Raw genomic sequence first — 17,501 nt, forward strand, 5'->3', positions numbered from 1 at the left:
CAGAGAATGCAGACTAGATGTTGGTGGAATCATACATAGAGGAGGGATCCAATGGGCTAACTCCTTATAAAAGTGGATCTTTCGAATCATTAATTTTTAAAGCATTTAGAAGGTGTCCCATAGAGATGTTGACTGAGTAGGACTGAGGAGCTTTACCAATCAAGACAGATGGAGCAAAAATTAGCAACAGGGCAAAGACCGTAGACAACAAAACATTTCTGAAACAACAGGATCAAATTGGATGTAGAAAATATAAATTAAGGGCAAATGAAAACGCACATCCAGTGAAAAAAGAGGAAGGGATTTCCACTAACTAGATAAAGTAGTCAGAAGTCAACAGTCTAATTGGGATCATTAAATTTCCACTAGCAAAGCCAACTTTTGCGTATTAGAACCTATCCACATACATGAAAGTGTACGTGTATCTGTAGACATCCCAGATTTTACAAAACTACAGCTGGAAAGTCAGCTTTTCAAAAATGTATTCCAATTGCATTTTAATAGAAATTATTATCTTTGGAGTAGCAATTTTAATTATTATAATCAAACATGAAAAACACATTTTAAAAGACTATGGTTTAAACGAAGGGTTATTACTCAATCCTTCCCATTTGATGCTTCAGATAATACATAGAGTAACATGGACAGGTTGTGACAGTTACAACAGTCAAACATGCAGTTCATTTTCACAACGACTCAGCAGTGTACAGCAACATCGCTCACCGGAGGACACTGAGCCAGTTTGTCAGCTGCCACCATCTGAACATTGAGGTGTTTTGCTTGAGATTTTCCTCTGGATTTTATAAGCCTCTGTAAAACCTATTGAAAAATACACATACACAAACGACTGTTGAAATACAAGTGACAATTACTTTAGCAGCTTTTAAGAGGAATCATATTTTGCTAGGTTTTTGATTCTGTCAATTAGTATAACAGTGAAGACTTACATATTGCTTTCTTTTGAGAATTTACACCACTAAACTTACACATGAGAGAATAATAAAACATCAGAGGAAATAGATTTTTCAGGGCTTCCACATGCACTATTCTGCAGCCGAAAAACATTGCAATTAACAGCTGTATGGGTAGCAAAAAAGGCCTGCTTTTGATTTCAATTCCTATTTGATACAAATGACCTAAATGAAACTACACCAGTGTCCTTGATTTATATTGCTCAACAAATATTTTATATATATAACTTACATTAAAGAAAAAAAAGTATACCTTCAACTTTGCCAAATCTATCAGCAGCATAACAGCCTTGTGTTTCCTCAGGGACCCTGTTAGATATTTGCAATGCAATGAAAATACCATTCCAGTACATAACAAGGTGGACATTCACGATAATTAGTTCTAGCCCTACCTCTTTAACATATTTTTGCAATGTGCAAACATTGTGATCCGAGTCTTGGAAAAGGACCAGTGTCGAAATAGCAAAATAACTGACAGGGAAAAGGACATGTAGTGAGCATTTAGTGGCCCATGGGACTTCAGTCTCCTCCCCTACCAGGACCCAATACTTCCAGTTTCCATCTTGAGGGAGATCTGCAAAGGCTTGCAACTGAGCTTGCCTCCTGTTCTGAAGCCTCAGGGACACAAAGACTTCACCACCAGCTCCACTGAACCTCCTTGCAAGGAGTTCTGATTTGCAAGAGGTGCCTGCTGTTGTTTTGGACCTCTAGAGAACTTTTTTCCGCTGGGAGCTGGAAAATCAACGTAACATCGAAGAAGCGTGACGCATCAGTACCGGTTTCTGACGCATCACTGAAGAAACTGTCGCATCGCTTACCGCGGCTCGAGAAATCAATGCACGCAGCATCAAGTGCAACGATCCGGAGTCCGAGATCACCCCACCGATTCCAACGCAAGCCCTGCCATGCAGCTGCAACAATACATGCATCGTACCGGATCGTGGCATCGCATCGAGGCACCAAGTCTATCACATAGTTGGGGTACGCAGTGAGAAACCGATGCATCACTACCCCACGCAGTAAGAACCGACGGATCACCTCCTCTCCGGTAAGGAACCGAAGCATCACCTCCCCTGCGCAGCAGTAAGAAACCGACGCATCACCTCCCCCGGAGCAAGGAACCGACGCATCACCTTCCCTGAGTGTAAGGAACTGATGCATCACATTCCCTGCGGCCCGTTTTGTTTGTTTGCGTGACGCACCCAAGGTACTTTGTGTGATAAGTGTTGCATCTGCAATTTGCTTTGAACTGAACTATTTCTACCATCTGAAAGTCATATCTTTATTACTGTGTTATGGATTTTTGTCATTTGGTCTTGTTTTGGTTTAGATAAAGATTACTTATTTTTCTAAACTGGTGTGGTGTCCATTTGTAGTGTTTTCACTCTATTACTGTATGTGTTCACAAATGCTTTACACACTGCCTCTGAGATAAGCCTATCCATTCATGCAAAGCTACCAGGGGGTGAAGCAGGGGTTATTTTAGCAGTGTATCCCTGTTACCCTGACTAGAAGCAAGGGTCCCTATTTGGACAGAGGTAAGAAACTCTGCCAACTTGAGACCCCGTTTCTAACAGTCCCCAAACAAGTAATCATAATAAGGTTTGAATTGTAAACTGCAAGGCAGTCAGCGATGATGTGAACATTTATTGATGGCAAAAGAAAGGACATGCTATTAGTTCATGAAGTAAATCAGTGGGTAGTTCTTGCCATGATGTAGAAAGAGAGAGAATCACCATTCGAAACAACCCAAACAAAAAAATACACACAAAAAACTTTAATAAGGTATAATGCTTACCTTTGGTGAAGAAATCTTTACATATACTATGATGGGAGCCAGAGAAGTTTTACTAAGTTGTGTTGGATGGTTAATTGTATCAGCATCAAGTACTACCAACTGCAATGTTCGTGCTAATTCAAAGATCCGCTCAATTTCACTCTGAACTTCAGCTGTAAATGAAAACAATGGAAAATGTTTATGTTTGTTCATGAATACAATATTAAGTAATTTGAATATTAGAGTTATCATACGCAGAAAATGTGACATACCACGAATCTTAAAATCAAGCCCAAGATGCTCACAATACAGTTTCTTCAACCTTGACACCAGGAATCTAAAATCCACTTTACCACTTTATTAAAATGTACGTGATTCAGAGTAAAACCGTTTATATTTGCAGGATTGTATAATACTTAATTATGTAAAATGCATAAATATGGTTGGTGTGAAAAAAAAAAAAAAAGAATTTCGCCTAAGTGCTCCCCATCCCTGCCATCAACTCCTGGTTTTAGTCTGGTCCATAAACACTACTATTATAGGTCAAGATTATAGTGAATCAATCAATCATTTGTAAAGCGCACTACATACACGCGAGGGTCTCAAGACGCTGGGGGGGGAAGGGGTGCTACTGATCGAACAGCCAGGTCTTGAGTATCCTCCTGAAGATCAGCAGGTCTTGGGTCTGTTGTAGGTTCAGTGGGAGGGTGTGCCATGTCTTGGCGGTGAGGTGGGAAAAGGATCTCCCACCAGTGGTTGTTCTTCGGATGCGCGGGACGGTGGCGAGTGAGAGGTCGGCGGAGCGGAGCTGGCGGTTGGGAATGTAGAAGGAGCGCCGTCTGTTGAGGTGGGCTGGGTCGGTCTTGTGGAGTGCATTGTGTGCGTGGGTGAGGAGCTTGAAGGATATTCTCTTGTAGACGGGGAGCCAGTGCAGGTTTCTCAGGTGGGGGGTTATGTGGCCGTGGCGTAGTATGTCGAGGATGAGTCGTGCCGAGGCGTTTTGGATGCGTAGTAGTCGTTTGATGAGCTTGGTCGGGGCTTCCGCGTAGAGGGCGTTTCCACAGTCGAGTCTGCTGCTGACGATGGCCTGGGTGACTGTCTTTCTTGTTTCTGTCGGGATCCATCTGTAGATCTTGCGGAGCATGTGGAGGGTGTTGAAGCAGGAGGAGGAGACGGCGTTGACTTGCTTGGTTATTGAGAGCGTTGAGTCGAGGATGATTCCCAGGTTGCTTGCATGGTTGGTGGTTGTCGGGGCTGCCCCCAGTGCCATCGGCCGCCAGGAGTCGTCCCAGGCTGAAGGGTTGGAGCCGAGGATGAGGACCTCCGTCTTGTCAGAGTTCAGCTTCAGACGGCTGGTCTTCATCCAGTCGGCAACGGCCTTCATTCCTTCGTGGAGTTTGGCTTTGGCGGTGATGGGTTCCTTGGTGAGGAAGAGGATCAGCTGAGTTTCGTCAGCGCAGGAGATTATGTTGAGGTTGTGCTGTCGGGCTAAGTGTGCGAGCGGGGCCATGTAAATGTTGAACAGCCTTTGGATGAGGGAGGATCCCTGGGGTACGCCGCAGATGATCTCGGAGGCTTTGGAACGGAATGGGAGAGGTGGACGCTCTGGGTTCTGCCGGAGAGGAAGGAGGTGGTCCAATCCAGAGCCTTGTCTCGGATCCCTGCGGCATGGAGCCGTGCGCGTAGTGTGCTGTGGCAGACGATGTCGAAGGCGGCAGAGAGGTCTAGGTGGATGAGTGCTGCGGTCTCGCTGCTGTCCAGAAGAGTTCTGATGTCATCGGTGGAGGCGATGAGGGCAGTCTCGGTGCTGTGGTTGATGCGGAACCCTGACTGGGAAGGGTCCAGGATTCTGTTTTCTTCGAGGACCTTGGCCGAGAAGGAGAGCAGAGAAATGGGCCGGAGGTTCTTGAGGTCTCTTGGGTCTGCCTTAGGTTTTTTGAGTAGTCTTGAGGTCTCTTGGATCTGCCTTAGGTTTTTTGAGTTTTTTAATACCTTCCATATAGAAAGGAATGACCCTCCTACAATAATGAGGTCTCTGTAAAGCAAATCAAAGCTTTGTCAAGCTACATGTACACTATATCAGGGAGTAAATAAAATAAAATATCTGAATCACTGGTTAGAATAGATAATTAAAAAAGAACGGAGGAAGGGAATGCTTGAATTAAGCTAAAGCCCTGGAAAAGTACTTGGGGCTGCTTTCCAGTCCATCGCGTTTTTTTTTTTTTTGCTTACCATGCCATCTCAGAATAGATCCAACCATATGCAAATTAGCCTTAGTCCTGCTCCAACAGGAACAGCAGTGTGTTATTTGAGCCGGTGGTTTCTGGTGCTCGGCACCGGCACTTATGTGCCTACACCGGCACTTATAACACCTGCCACATTGTGGCACTGTGTGTGAAATTGGAAGATGAGCAGAACAACTGTTGTTTATTAATTCAATCTACATTAAAAACTTCCATTTTAAACCACTGCGCAGGAGAGGATAGCTGATGAAACAGGGAAAAGTGTGCAGTATTATGTAAACTGTTAACTCAGCAGGCACATCAAAAATTAAAGCGAAGCAAAAAAGTAAATATTTTTCAGGCAGATCATGGATGTATCAGAGTTTGGTAGAAACTGGCTCGGGAGAATGGGAACTCCTTTAGTGACTGTAATGGTGCTCCCTGAGGAATAGGAGCACCTAAATAGCTTCTCTTGTGTTTTAAAGGGTTGTTAGGAGCAGTGGCTGGCCCTTACAAGACCCTGTTTAGAGAAAGAAAGTCAGCCTCTGAAGGAGATAAATCAGTCTTCTGCCAAAAGGTGGAGCTTTCATCACGTCTCTTCCAGGGAAGAGCTTTTAAGTCTACCTGGAAGTTTGTTTTGGGTGCTAATTGGTTGGTTGGCGACCTAGTGTAAAAGAAGAGATATGCAGTTTGACTAAAACATTTCTGGTTGTTTTTAGTTCAAATGTTATGAATACCAATAGATTGGGCTGGGTTGTTAAAAACCCATAGGTAGGTGTTTTTATTAACGCCTTTATCATGAAAAGTATGTTAAAGCTAATAGACCTCGCTCCTTGCGAGTGAAAGGGACACATTTAATTTTGCTCCGTACAATCATATGATATTGGCATTTGATTTACATAAAATATGTTGCTAAACCCAGCAGGACTTATTTAATCATAATGCAGGCCTGACTTTTAATTGAATCTCTGACTGTACTACGCCTACTAATATCAAGTGTGCCATTACAACGTGGATATTACTACGCTAGTACCCCCACTACGACTTTACCATTACAAGGCATTCTTTTACCAAGCATATGCCTTTACCACGCATGCCATTACACAGTAAGGATTTGATGAGAAATTGTCAAATAAGGTATTCAACAGAGGCAGTCGATTTTAGTAAATGTAGGATTCTAATCGGGGATTGTACATTTTTTTATTTTTTACTTTTTATTTGTTTCCATGTTGATAACACAATGCAACAATCTGAAACATAAACATGTAGTACAGAACAGCATAGCATCACTAGTTACATCTGCAATTATCAAAAAGTCACCAGTATGCAGTTTTATAACACCGAAGACCCAACGCCCATTATTCATTCCTGGGCCAACAGACCTCCTCTGAGTCGAGTCACTGTCTTCTTGGTCCGATGGTGGATCACAAAGCCCTGTACATATTCCACTCCCCCCATAGTTTACTCCATTTTTTAGGGCAACCTCTGCTACGATATACCACCCTTGCTGCTAGCATGGCTTGATCCATATCTTTACTCCATGCCAATAGGGTAGGCACCTCGCCCCCCCCCCCCATTTCTGTGCTATATTTCTCTTGGCAACCATCATGCCCAATGTAACCCAACCTTGCCCTGTGCGTGTAAGGTCGTTTGGCTCCCACATATTTAGCAGAGAGCGCCTGGGCTCAGGTAGCAGCGAGACCCCCTCCGCCTGCGAAATTGTTCTCAGCACTTTTGCCCAATATTCAGCTATTCTGGGACAATCCCATATGGTGTGATAAAAGGTCCCTTCCTCTACGCAGCCTCTCAGGCAGTAGGGATGCTCCACCCTTCTTATCTTATGCAAGGTGTGTCTAGTGTAATAAGAGTGATGTATAATGCGTAATTGCACCAACCTGAGTCGTGAGGGTATCCCCACCTCCCTAGGGGATGCCAAAGCTTCCTACCACTCTATATCGTCAATGTCGCCAATATCATGGGCCCCATTATCCCTCAGGGGTCCCGTCGGGTCGGGCAGGTTGTTTACAAGTTTGCGGTAGGTGAGAGAGGTCGCCATCTTTGGCATGTGATCAGTTAGTAATCTATCCTCCATAGGAGATGCTTCTGGGACTTCTGAGACAATGGGCAGGGCAGCCATCAGAGCAGGTCGTATTTGCGTGTACCTGAACCGTTCCGAGGGGGCCAGTTCATATTGATGTCTTAAAATCTCAAGGGGAACCACTTCCCCCTGCTGCCACTTATCTCCAACTGTTGATATCCCAATGTCGTCCTATCGGTCAAATCCCTTACTATGTCTGAGTTTTCCTAGCCGTTTCATATCCCACAATGGAGTGAGCTGGGTTATTACCCCTCGGCCTGGGCCATATGCCACAGTCCAAGGGTATGTCGCAGCGGTCCAAACCGTGCCATTGCCAACTTTTTATCATAAAGTGGAGCCAGCATATCCTGCACGCCTAATTATGCTCTTATCTACCTGAAATGCCGGGTCTGATCGTGGGAGATGTACCCATTGGTTAACCACCTTCAGTTGCTCTGCCCAATAATAAAGTTGTATATCAGGAAGCGCTGTTCCACCATCATACCAGCCTCGCACGAGCTTGGCCAGCGCAATACGCGCCTGTTTACTCCCCCACAGCAAATTAGAGACCTGCGCTGCAATAACTTTAAAATAAGAGAATGCTACCGGATATGGCGTTTTTTCCAAAATGTATAGAAATTGAGGCAAGGCCATCATTTTAAAAAGTGCTGCCCTCCCCAGCAAAGTCAGCGGCAGTGTCTCCCAGTGACGTATGTCTCTTTTGAGACGATCTAGTGGTGGCTGCAAATTTTTATTGTAGAAGTCTCTTGGGTCAGTTGTAATGTAGACCCTAAGTATTCGAACGTGTGCTCCGCTATTTGAAGCGGGCAATTGTCAGGAAGATACGGTGGTGGGCCGTGCAGGACGTACACAATGGACTTAGACCAATTAATGGTGTATCCGGATGCCCGACCATACGCTGTGCAGATATCTAGAAGGGTGATATGGAGAGTCTGGCGGAGGACAGATATAATAGGATATTGTCAGCATATAGGGAGATTCGATCTTCCCATGTATCTGTCCATTTGAGGCCTCGTATCATTGGTTCCCAGCGTATCCACGTTGCCAGTGGTTCTTGCACCAACGTGAACGGTAACGGTGACAAAGGGCAGCCCTGTCGCGTGCCTCACGCCAAGGAAAAGTCAGCAGAAATGTGTCAGTTTGCGGCAACATGTGCTATTGGCTTGGCATAGAGCAGCTGCACCCAAGAACAGAACTTTGGACCGAATCCTAAATGGCGCAGTGTTGCGAAAAGAAAGGGCCAGTGGACCATGTCGAACGCCATATGTGCATCTAATGACAGCACCACCGCCGGTTCCTGCACGTACACTGAGCGCGCAAGCACCCCATGTAACCTTCTTAGGTTGAGATCTGTGTTCCTGCCGGGCATAAAGCCCGATTGATCCTGATGTATGAGCTTCGTCAAGGTGTAGTGTCAGCCGGAGCGCCAGCAGTTTTGCCAGGATTTTAGCCTCAGCATTTATGAGGGAAATAGGTCGATATGAGGCACAGACATCCGCAGGCTTCCCAGGTTTTAAAATAGCGACTATGGTGGCCGTGCGTTGGTCCGGCGGGAGCTCTCCTGCCTGGAAACTGTCCGTGAACATATTCAACAAATGGGGTGTAACAGAGTCTGCCATCCTTTTGTAAAATTCGATCGGTATGCCATTCGGCCCTACGTTACCCGATACTTACCCGATTGCAATGTCCGGATGGCTACTTGCATCTCCTCTGCTGTGAGGTCAGCCTCTAATTCCTGCGCTTCTTCCGGGGTCAACTTGGGCATGTCAAGGTCCTTTATATAAGGCAGCCCCTCTTCTACTCAAATGTCGGTGTCGGAGGAGTATACTGTCTGGAAGTTTCGTGCCAGTGTTTGTACTATTACGCGCAGGTCCGTTGAGGGATGGTCCCCCCCTGTGTCTAGCTGCGCTATCCATCTGTCACTCTTCTACCGTTTATCTAGCCGCGCAGGTAGCTTCCCTGCCTTGTCTCCATTCTCGTATATTTTGTGTTGCGTGCTTTCTAGCTGCTGCTTGGTCACTTTCGTTAGGTGCACTCTATGACGCTGCTGTGCGAGGTGTAACTTGTGTGCTGTGTCGGGGATTGGGTCTCTAGTGTGTTGTGCATCTGCGATGGACAAATCGGACTCCAAAGTCTGCAATTCCAGTTGTCCCTCCCGCTTGTGAGCTGTGATGAAAGCTATAGCCTGGCCCCTAATGACTGTCTTAAATGCCTCCCATAAGGTGGTGGAGGAAGCAACAGATCCCTGATTGTCCTGAAAGTAATGCTTTGTCGTTTTCTGGAGTCGCCTTCTAATCTTGCGAATCTGGAGATAACCAGGGCGTATCGGATATATCCGGCGCCGCTGCTGCTGATGACTGGTGTACCCGAGTGATAGCAGGGAATGGTCAGAGATGCCCCGTGGTCTAAATTCTATACTGTCCACATGCGAGAGTCAACCCGTCGAGCCTAGGAAGTAATCTATTCTCGTGAGGCTATTATGGACATTGGAGTTCAAACTAGGCTGCTTGACTCATAAATCTTTGGCCGGCATCGGTCCCTCCTTTATCTCCTCCCTTCTGCACCCTTACGTTCCCACCAGGCACCTCCGTTCCTCTCACCATGCGCTCCTCCAGACGCCCAGATTCAGGCTTAAAAAACACGGAGGTCTCAGATTCTCCTTCCTGGCCCCCTCATTTTGGAACTCTCTTCTGCTGGAACTTAGACGCTCTCCTTCCTACCCTCACTTTAGGTCTCTCCTAAAAACTCACCTCTTCCGCAGCACCTACACATAAGTTTCCTCTCCTCCCCTTTATGCCTCTCACCGAATAAGTGAACAGCGCCAAGAAACCGTCCGGTGTACGCCGCGCTTTATAAGTAATTTTTACATTACATTACATTACATTACAGTAATATGTGAATTGACGTTCTGTGGGGTGGTATCTTCTCCATACATCTATCAGTCCCATTGCCTTCATGAAACTCACAAGTCGTGATGTGCCGGTCGGACCCACCCTCAGAGGGAATCTGTCCATGGAGTCGTTTGCAACCGTGTTGAGGTCTCCACCCAGAAGCAGCTCCCCTACCGGTAGCCCCAGCAAGAAAGCACCTAGGGCAGGGAAGGCTACTGTGTGCAATGCCGGGGGGATGTAAACCAAAACTATATTGAAGGGCCTCCCTTCCCACTGCGCGTGTATAGCGGCAAATCTCCCCAAACTGTCAGACTTAAACTTCTTTTATTATGAGGGGAAATTGCTTTTTTACTAATATTCCCAATCCTCTGGAGCTAGATGTGAATTCGGAATGTACCACCATTCTATATCCACACCTGTCCATTGCTTTTGCGGATGTGCCTGTGAGATGTGTCTCTTGCAGCAGTAGCACTGCCGGGCCTTCTTTCTTAATACACTGTAGGAACAGGCCACGCTTAATTTTATCAGCCAGCCCCTGTACATTCCACGTGAGCACTGAGAGGGATGGTGTCTTGGTGTTGGAACCACCCGTTGTGTCAACCTGTGTTTCGTCTCCCATCGTTGTAGCAAACAGATCTATTAACACCAGTGACATGTGACAAAGTTACAGTGCGTCCCTGTGTGCGCTAGTACTGCCTAACCATCCCCATATTGAGCGATAATATATATCAACCACAACAAACTGAAAAACAAACCCACCCCGCCACACCCTCCCTCCCTTGCGGACCGAGAACTGTGCACCACCCCAACTCAGCAGAGTGCTTAAAACCCCGTCCCTGGAACTTTACTTGCATGTACAGGGGTGGGAGGTCCGAGGAAGACCATTCGATCCCCGTGTTCCAGAGTCCCAGGCAACAGCATTTCCATTTCAGTCATTAAAGCAAGGTGAAGTCATTGCAGATGCAGTGTCGTAGTAGGCTGAAAATAGTAAACAGTGGATATTCTCCCTACATGGAGGTGGTACTGTTTAAAAGAACTCAGTCTCCTGCTTCCTTCCGTGATTGTTCATAGTCCCCTCCATCCTGCTCAGTGGTCTCCGAGTCACCGCCTCTTACCAGATGTCGTCGACCTCTCTGCGGTTTTCCGGGCTTCCCTGCCGTTCGCCACCCTTCCAGCCAGTCAGAGCCTCCTCCGGCGTGTCAAGGAACCATGTTTTTCCTTCGTCAACTACTCGGAGTCTCGACGGGAAGAGCATGGAATATGATAGTTCACGGGCTCTGAGTGCCATTTTGACCTTGATGAAACTTCTGTGGTGTGCCGAGACTGCTGCCGTATAGTCCGGGAAGAATGAGATCACAGAGTTTTGCACGCGGATGGGCGGTGCTACCCTGGCCGTCTGAAGAATGGTGTCTCGATCGCGAAAATTAAAGATGCGGGCCGACACTGGACGCCGCAGGTAGTGGTCCCAGGGACCACTGCCTGCCCTTAACAAATTAAACAAAAACGTTTCATTTTTCTTTTTTAAATGCATTCCGTTTTCATTTAAGGAAAACAGCCTGCCTTTAAAAAAAAATCTGCTTTATTGAAAAACGCCCAGCACGCCACCATCACTGGGAGGGCTGACATTCACAATGGGCCCGCAAACTGCGAGAGACTCATTAATAATAATAATGAGCCTTATAATTTGCAACCCAATTGGGAGCCGCTAAACAGTGTGAACACACTGTTGTACATTTGATTTAGCGCCTCACAATGTGTCGCAAATTGCGAGCCGAAATTAAAGGGTCGTGCATCTGGCCTTATGTCTTCTGCGGTTTCTTGTAGTCATTGTCAGGTTCCAGCAGCATTCTGATTACCCAATTGTGGGAGCCCTGATTTATAAGGCTAACCACTGATTCACTGCATAATTTCCAAACTGTGTCTCCTCTATTTTTCAGCATATTGCTAATTTTTTTAGAGTCCGCTACCCCAGGCATCATCATTCCTAGGTTTTGCTCACGTCAGATGTGTGTCGGCTCCCAAGGTCTGCACATGGGTTCACCAATTCTAATCAGACACATCATTGCCCCACCAAAGAGAAACTCCCTCAAACTGGCCACCCTTAGAGTGAGGTGCCAATATCTGTATGAGAAAGCAGTCTTGAAAGTCCCATCGCTGCCAAAGCAAGATTAACAAAATGTTAAGTCTTCTTTAGTGATGGACATTAAAGCACAACTTCACTTATTCCCTCACAACTCCTGCTAAGTATAGGTTTGGGTGCCCATTGCAGGGACATCTAAGCAAAACGCCACTGTCTCCAGACACATTATTAACTATGCAAGTATTCCACACCTTTTCATAGGGCTCTGGCCTGAGACTTCCACTGATTATTAAATGAAAGAAAATTCTATTATGGTCCTTGCTCTATAGCTTTGAACAAGATTTTTGAAGACAGATCATCGCTGCCAGAAAAATGCTCCTATGGTCTACATAATAACAGCACTTTGGTGCCCCTGTTATTACGGAAACGGGAAATTTAGGTTACTGCAGAAACATGGCCAGTGGATTATATTACATGCATAATTTCTGATGATTATGCAATTATGCCTTTTGGGCTTCAGGTTGCACTATAAAGTTGACCTATTATTTACATATGCTGGTCTTAACATGTTAAAATGGTTTAGTCTGATATGCTAACATGGAGGTGGTATCTGCCACACAGCTCTTGATCAACCCTGTTGCCATGTTTTTTTGTTATCTTGCATGTGAGTGACAGAGAGCCACTCTGCATCCCACATGGAATATTTCACTTTCATGCAACTTGTACGATGTTTGTTTCCTTTAACATGGACTTACCTAAAAGCCAAACATGACCACTGGTACATGCCAATCAGTTGTCATGCTTTTGGAAGCAGGGCACATGTAGTGAGAGAGTCACATGTAAAAAAGATATTCAGCAAAGTCTTACTGGCCACAGGTCCATAAATGCAAGCTATCTAGCCAAAAAGATGGGGAGCCCATGCAAAAGATGGATTTTCCTACTGATGGCGTCACGCCAGACTGGGGGCTTCAATTTCCAAGGTGTCAACATTGCAAACTTTGAAATCAGTGCGACAGATCCTGCTTCCATTCTAGGATGAGAGGACGAGGTACCCATTTAGAACGCCTCACTATGGATGTTTGTCGATGCAACAATAAATGTGAGTAAATGTCAATGCCCAGGTAGTTTAAAACCTCGAGCATTTCAATTGGTCCCAAGTTCATTGTGATACAGCTTTCATTTCCAAGGACTTTTTTTTGTCGTAAGCCCCATCTGTCATGAAGTGAAGCACTGAAGTACCTTAACCACATCTAACTGGACATGTATATAGATACATGTATTAATATCTACAATACAATGAGCTACTCCTTTCTCAATGAGGAAAACCTAAGCAGTGTGGGATGTTTCCCTGTTGCACTGTAATTATTGTATAATGACATTACACCGGTCAGCAGGGTATAGATCGTAATTAATCTTGTCCATATGCTACACACTTTATTTCTAGTTACTGCCCAAAATGCTGTTTTCAGTGCATTAAGGCTGAAACAGCCCTTTACATTTTAGGAAAACACCAATGTTCACAACAATTGGGCCTATTAGGATGTCGGGCGGATCGCCACCTCCATGCGGCGGTGGCGATCAGCCCGACATCCTTGCCTGCCCGCCACCCATTTTCCCCGCCATATTACTATGGCGGGGGGGACCGTGGTGGACAGAAACACCGTCCGCCGCTTTTCCGCCCCGGTCGCCTTGCGGCCGGGGCGGAAAAGGGTTCATATGGTGGCGGTGTCTATTAGACACCGCCAGCCATATTATGATGGGCTCTTTGAGATGCCTTTCCGTGGCAGCATGCGGTCTTCACTTTGGGGGCCCATTGCAGGCCCCCATGGTGAAGGCGAGGGAGGGATATGCACATAGGGGTGGTACCTCCCTGCATTTGCGTACACAATGCGGCAGGCATTGCACGGTGCCCTCCGCTTTGTGTATGCAAATGCATACCATGCATTTATGACATTTCGGCGGCTGCTGGTGTAGACACCGCCCGCCGCAATGTTATAAATGCATGATGCGCCCGCCAGTGTGGCGGGCGCATCATAATTGGTATGGCGGGACCGCCGCTCAGGTCACGGGCGGTCCCGTTTTCCATCCTAATGGGGGCCAAAGTACGGATGTGAAATATTGATTTCTGTTATTCATTTCCGACATAAGAAAAATAATATACTCTTTGTTCATGATACAAATGAGGAGAAATGAACATGAAGCAGTTCATTAATAGTCAAAGGGAGCCCAATGAGAAGAAACTTTGATTGACATCAATGCACATCTAGCGGTCATGTATATTTATTAAACTGAACATGCAAGGTGTGCTTTAGTCTGAATTCCTAAAGATAGCATTGAAACTTTGTTTAATTTGGAAAACAGATGTTAGTTGGAAAAACATGTCATTTCTGTCTTTTTTAAAGGTGGTTAATATGAAGAATTAGCAGTTAATGCTACAACTGCTTTAGAGTTATTGCCGAAACCATGCATTTTTTTTAACAAAGATAGTATGGCAAAAACGTTTTTTTCTAGAACAAAAAATTGCAACGCATTTAAAGAGTAAGAATTTAAGTACTACAGAAGAAATCTGAGCACTCTCTACACATGTAATATTGTACTACAGAAAAGTTAAAAAAATTCTATTTTGTACACCTCAAGTAATAGATATTTCGTGTACTTACCTAAACTTGACCTTGTGTTAGATCGTTCTATTATTGCATGTTTACTAGGATTGTTTAATACTGAACGTTTGGCAAGTGAGATGTCTGCTGTAACCCGTGTAATCGATATCCTAGTGAAAAACAAAGAAAAAACGTTACACTTGATACTTTGCATAATGTAAACTATAACACACCAGTGATCACTCTGTATTACAAACTATGGCAATCTTACATGGCTATAATTTAGTGAGAGTTGAAGGGAGAAAGAGAGGAGTACTGTTGATTAGAGACCGGGGTACTTTGCGAGATTATACATTTGTAATGCGCAATCCATTCTGTTAGTGCGTGCCTTTGAGCTTGCCCCTGCTGTAAAGAATTCCTGCCTTGTGTATAGTTGAAGCAGAAGAAGTAATAGAAGCAATAGTACCAACATGTTTAGAATGAGTTTTAAATCCACTGTTCAAGACTTGAAAAGTGGTCTGCATTATTTATTTTTCTGTTTCCCTGATCTCCGCAGCTTCTCTTGCTGAGTCAGCCCTACTATCTTGTACGGCTGCATAAATCGAGGTGGAAATGAATGTTTTTCTCTTGAAATATTTGGGCCTGGAAGGGAATTGTACGAATCCATATCACCACATATTTTCAACATAAGTTTTAATTTTAACAAAACCAGGACAGCCAATTGTGACAGCCACCGATGGTACAGTTTGCATATACTATATGTATAAATGTATAAAACAGCCACATGATGCTTTTTTTTGTTTTGTTTGAGAGGTCAATCAACACCGTCTGGCTCTTCTTTGCTCTACGAAGTGGTGGCAAGATTATGGTGAGAGTGCCTTCCCACCAACTGTGATCTGGAGGACAATACAAATGGCACTTTCTCAAGAACCTGTTCCTGCACTAGTTCTCCTACTTTTGGGAGCTACCCATCGAAAGCAGCTATATTTCGGTGGCAAGCGCATCTTATTTGCAGGTTTCTCTTGCAAATCTTTGATGCTCCAAAATAGATGGAAGTGTGAGATCAGATGAATCAATCAGTGACTCTGCATCAAGAGAACTCTATGTCGAGCAGGCATCCTCCAATGATTTTCATATGGTGTGCAGCCATTCAGTACACCCATATGCAAACTGAATAGCCACTGCACCTGATATAGGTTATGATACCACAACAACTCTGTATTGAATACCCTAGCAGTCAAGGCTTTTTAGCAGTCCTATTGGTTGGCTCATCAATTCGGTTTGGTTCCGGATGGAGGGGGTGCACAAATCACCTTCCAGAGCAGTCACAGCATCAGTAAATAAATGCCTTAGTGGCAAACGTTGAGTAGTTTTCTAAATGACATGTCTGAACTTTTACCTCTGCTACTAGGCACAGCAAGTCTTTAATTAACGCACAGTGGTAGTTGTTTTTGTGTTGCCAAACCCACATAAATCAAGCGCATAGATCAACCACCATCAATATATATTTATAATGAGTTACACTTGGCAATGGGCGAATGTGGGCGAGGTACACTCAATCAATCAAGGCATTTGTATAGCGCGCTACACACCCGGGAGGGTCTCAAGGCGCTGGGGGAGGGGTAGGTCACTGCTCGAACAGCCAGGTCTTGAGCTGCTTCCTGAAGGAGAGATGGTCTTGGGTTCGCCGAAGGTAGGTTGGGAGGGAGTTCCAAGTCTTGGCTGCCAGGTAGGAGAAGGATCTTCCACGACACCAAAGGGATTATTGGATATCATAATAGAAATAGGCACTAATCTTATAGCAGGAGTGGGTTTCAATTGGTGACCAATGTTATATTGCTATATGCATCTTTTATCATTTTCCAATAAATTTGGCCACCAATGTCTTTGTTGTAGCATTGATGTTGTAGCACTAATAAAAGCATGAGCCAACGCTAAACCATAATGAGCTTCTGTGATAAGATATAATCTAAGTTTTTCATTGGGAATATGTCTATTCTTTTTCACTGGTTTAACAACACATGATTATCTTTGGAGAGGCTATACAAATATTTAAAGGGGGTCCTTTAGTGGACTTTTCCCATTACATTGTTGCCTTTGCTGTCACCAGGTTTGCATTGATTGTCATTTTAGATTGTGTCACAGCAGCAACCTTACACGTTTGTACCTCTGACTTTGCAGCCAAATCAAGTGCTAAGTAATGGTCATAACACATACCATTACCGACAACCCAAAGGTCGGCGACGTTAATCAGTTCATTAGAAGTCATTGGCAGGACCACATTATCAACAATTGACCTTTAACATCCCAACCCTGATGCTGTACATCCATGTAGTTGTGTTCCTGTGTTGGGAATAGCATGGGGAAGTAATCTAGGTTTTAAGTGAGCTGGGATGTGCTACTTACATATCCATCCACTCAGGATAAGACACAGTTCTTTTAGCTATTTGGGGCACATTACTGCTCGGAAATCCCAAGACAGGATGCATAAAGGGGTCCCAGGAGACTTCATAGGCCAGGATGGATTGCTGGGTAACCTTCTTCAACTTTTCCATTGCCATAATTTTCCAAAGGCGCCTTATCCAGTTGTGAAGTGTGGGTATGATGTTCGTTCCACATAGTTCCAGTATGTTCTGAATGGCAGTAACTAAAGTCATGGCTATCTGTTTTCCATTTATTGACTTTGGGGATCGGTTAAACGGCATGGTTTGCCCATGCACTTTACTTTTTTAGCAAGCATTCCTTCAATTTTGTTATACCCCTTTGGGAGCCTTGTATACCCATAATCAAGACCACCAAAATGTAAAGACAGTTAAGTAACGCAATTGCTAGACCTTGCATCATTGGTGTGGGATTCCCCTG

The 17,501-nt window shown here is 44.8% G+C and overlaps 1 protein-coding gene across 1 annotated transcript in view; it reads right to left on the reverse strand.

Moving 5' to 3' along the window:
- The window catches only part of LOC147663347 (voltage-dependent L-type calcium channel subunit beta-2-like), a gene marked incomplete at its 5' end in the record, with an annotated part of 112,209 nt that overhangs the window by 53,577 nt on the left and 41,131 nt on the right, over positions 1-17,501 (reverse strand). The window contains 3 exons of the mRNA XM_086950505.1: positions 724-819; positions 2,770-2,921; positions 14,700-14,809. Of these exons, the coding sequence (XP_086806631.1) occupies positions 724-819; positions 2,770-2,921; positions 14,700-14,809 (358 nt within the window). The remainder of the gene's footprint in view (positions 1-723; positions 820-2,769; positions 2,922-14,699; positions 14,810-17,501) is intronic.

This window comes from Lissotriton vulgaris, unplaced genomic scaffold (genome assembly GCF_964263255.1).
Source record: "Lissotriton vulgaris unplaced genomic scaffold, aLisVul1.2 SCAFFOLD_2577, whole genome shotgun sequence".
Lineage (NCBI taxonomy): Eukaryota > Metazoa > Chordata > Amphibia > Caudata > Salamandridae > Lissotriton > Lissotriton vulgaris.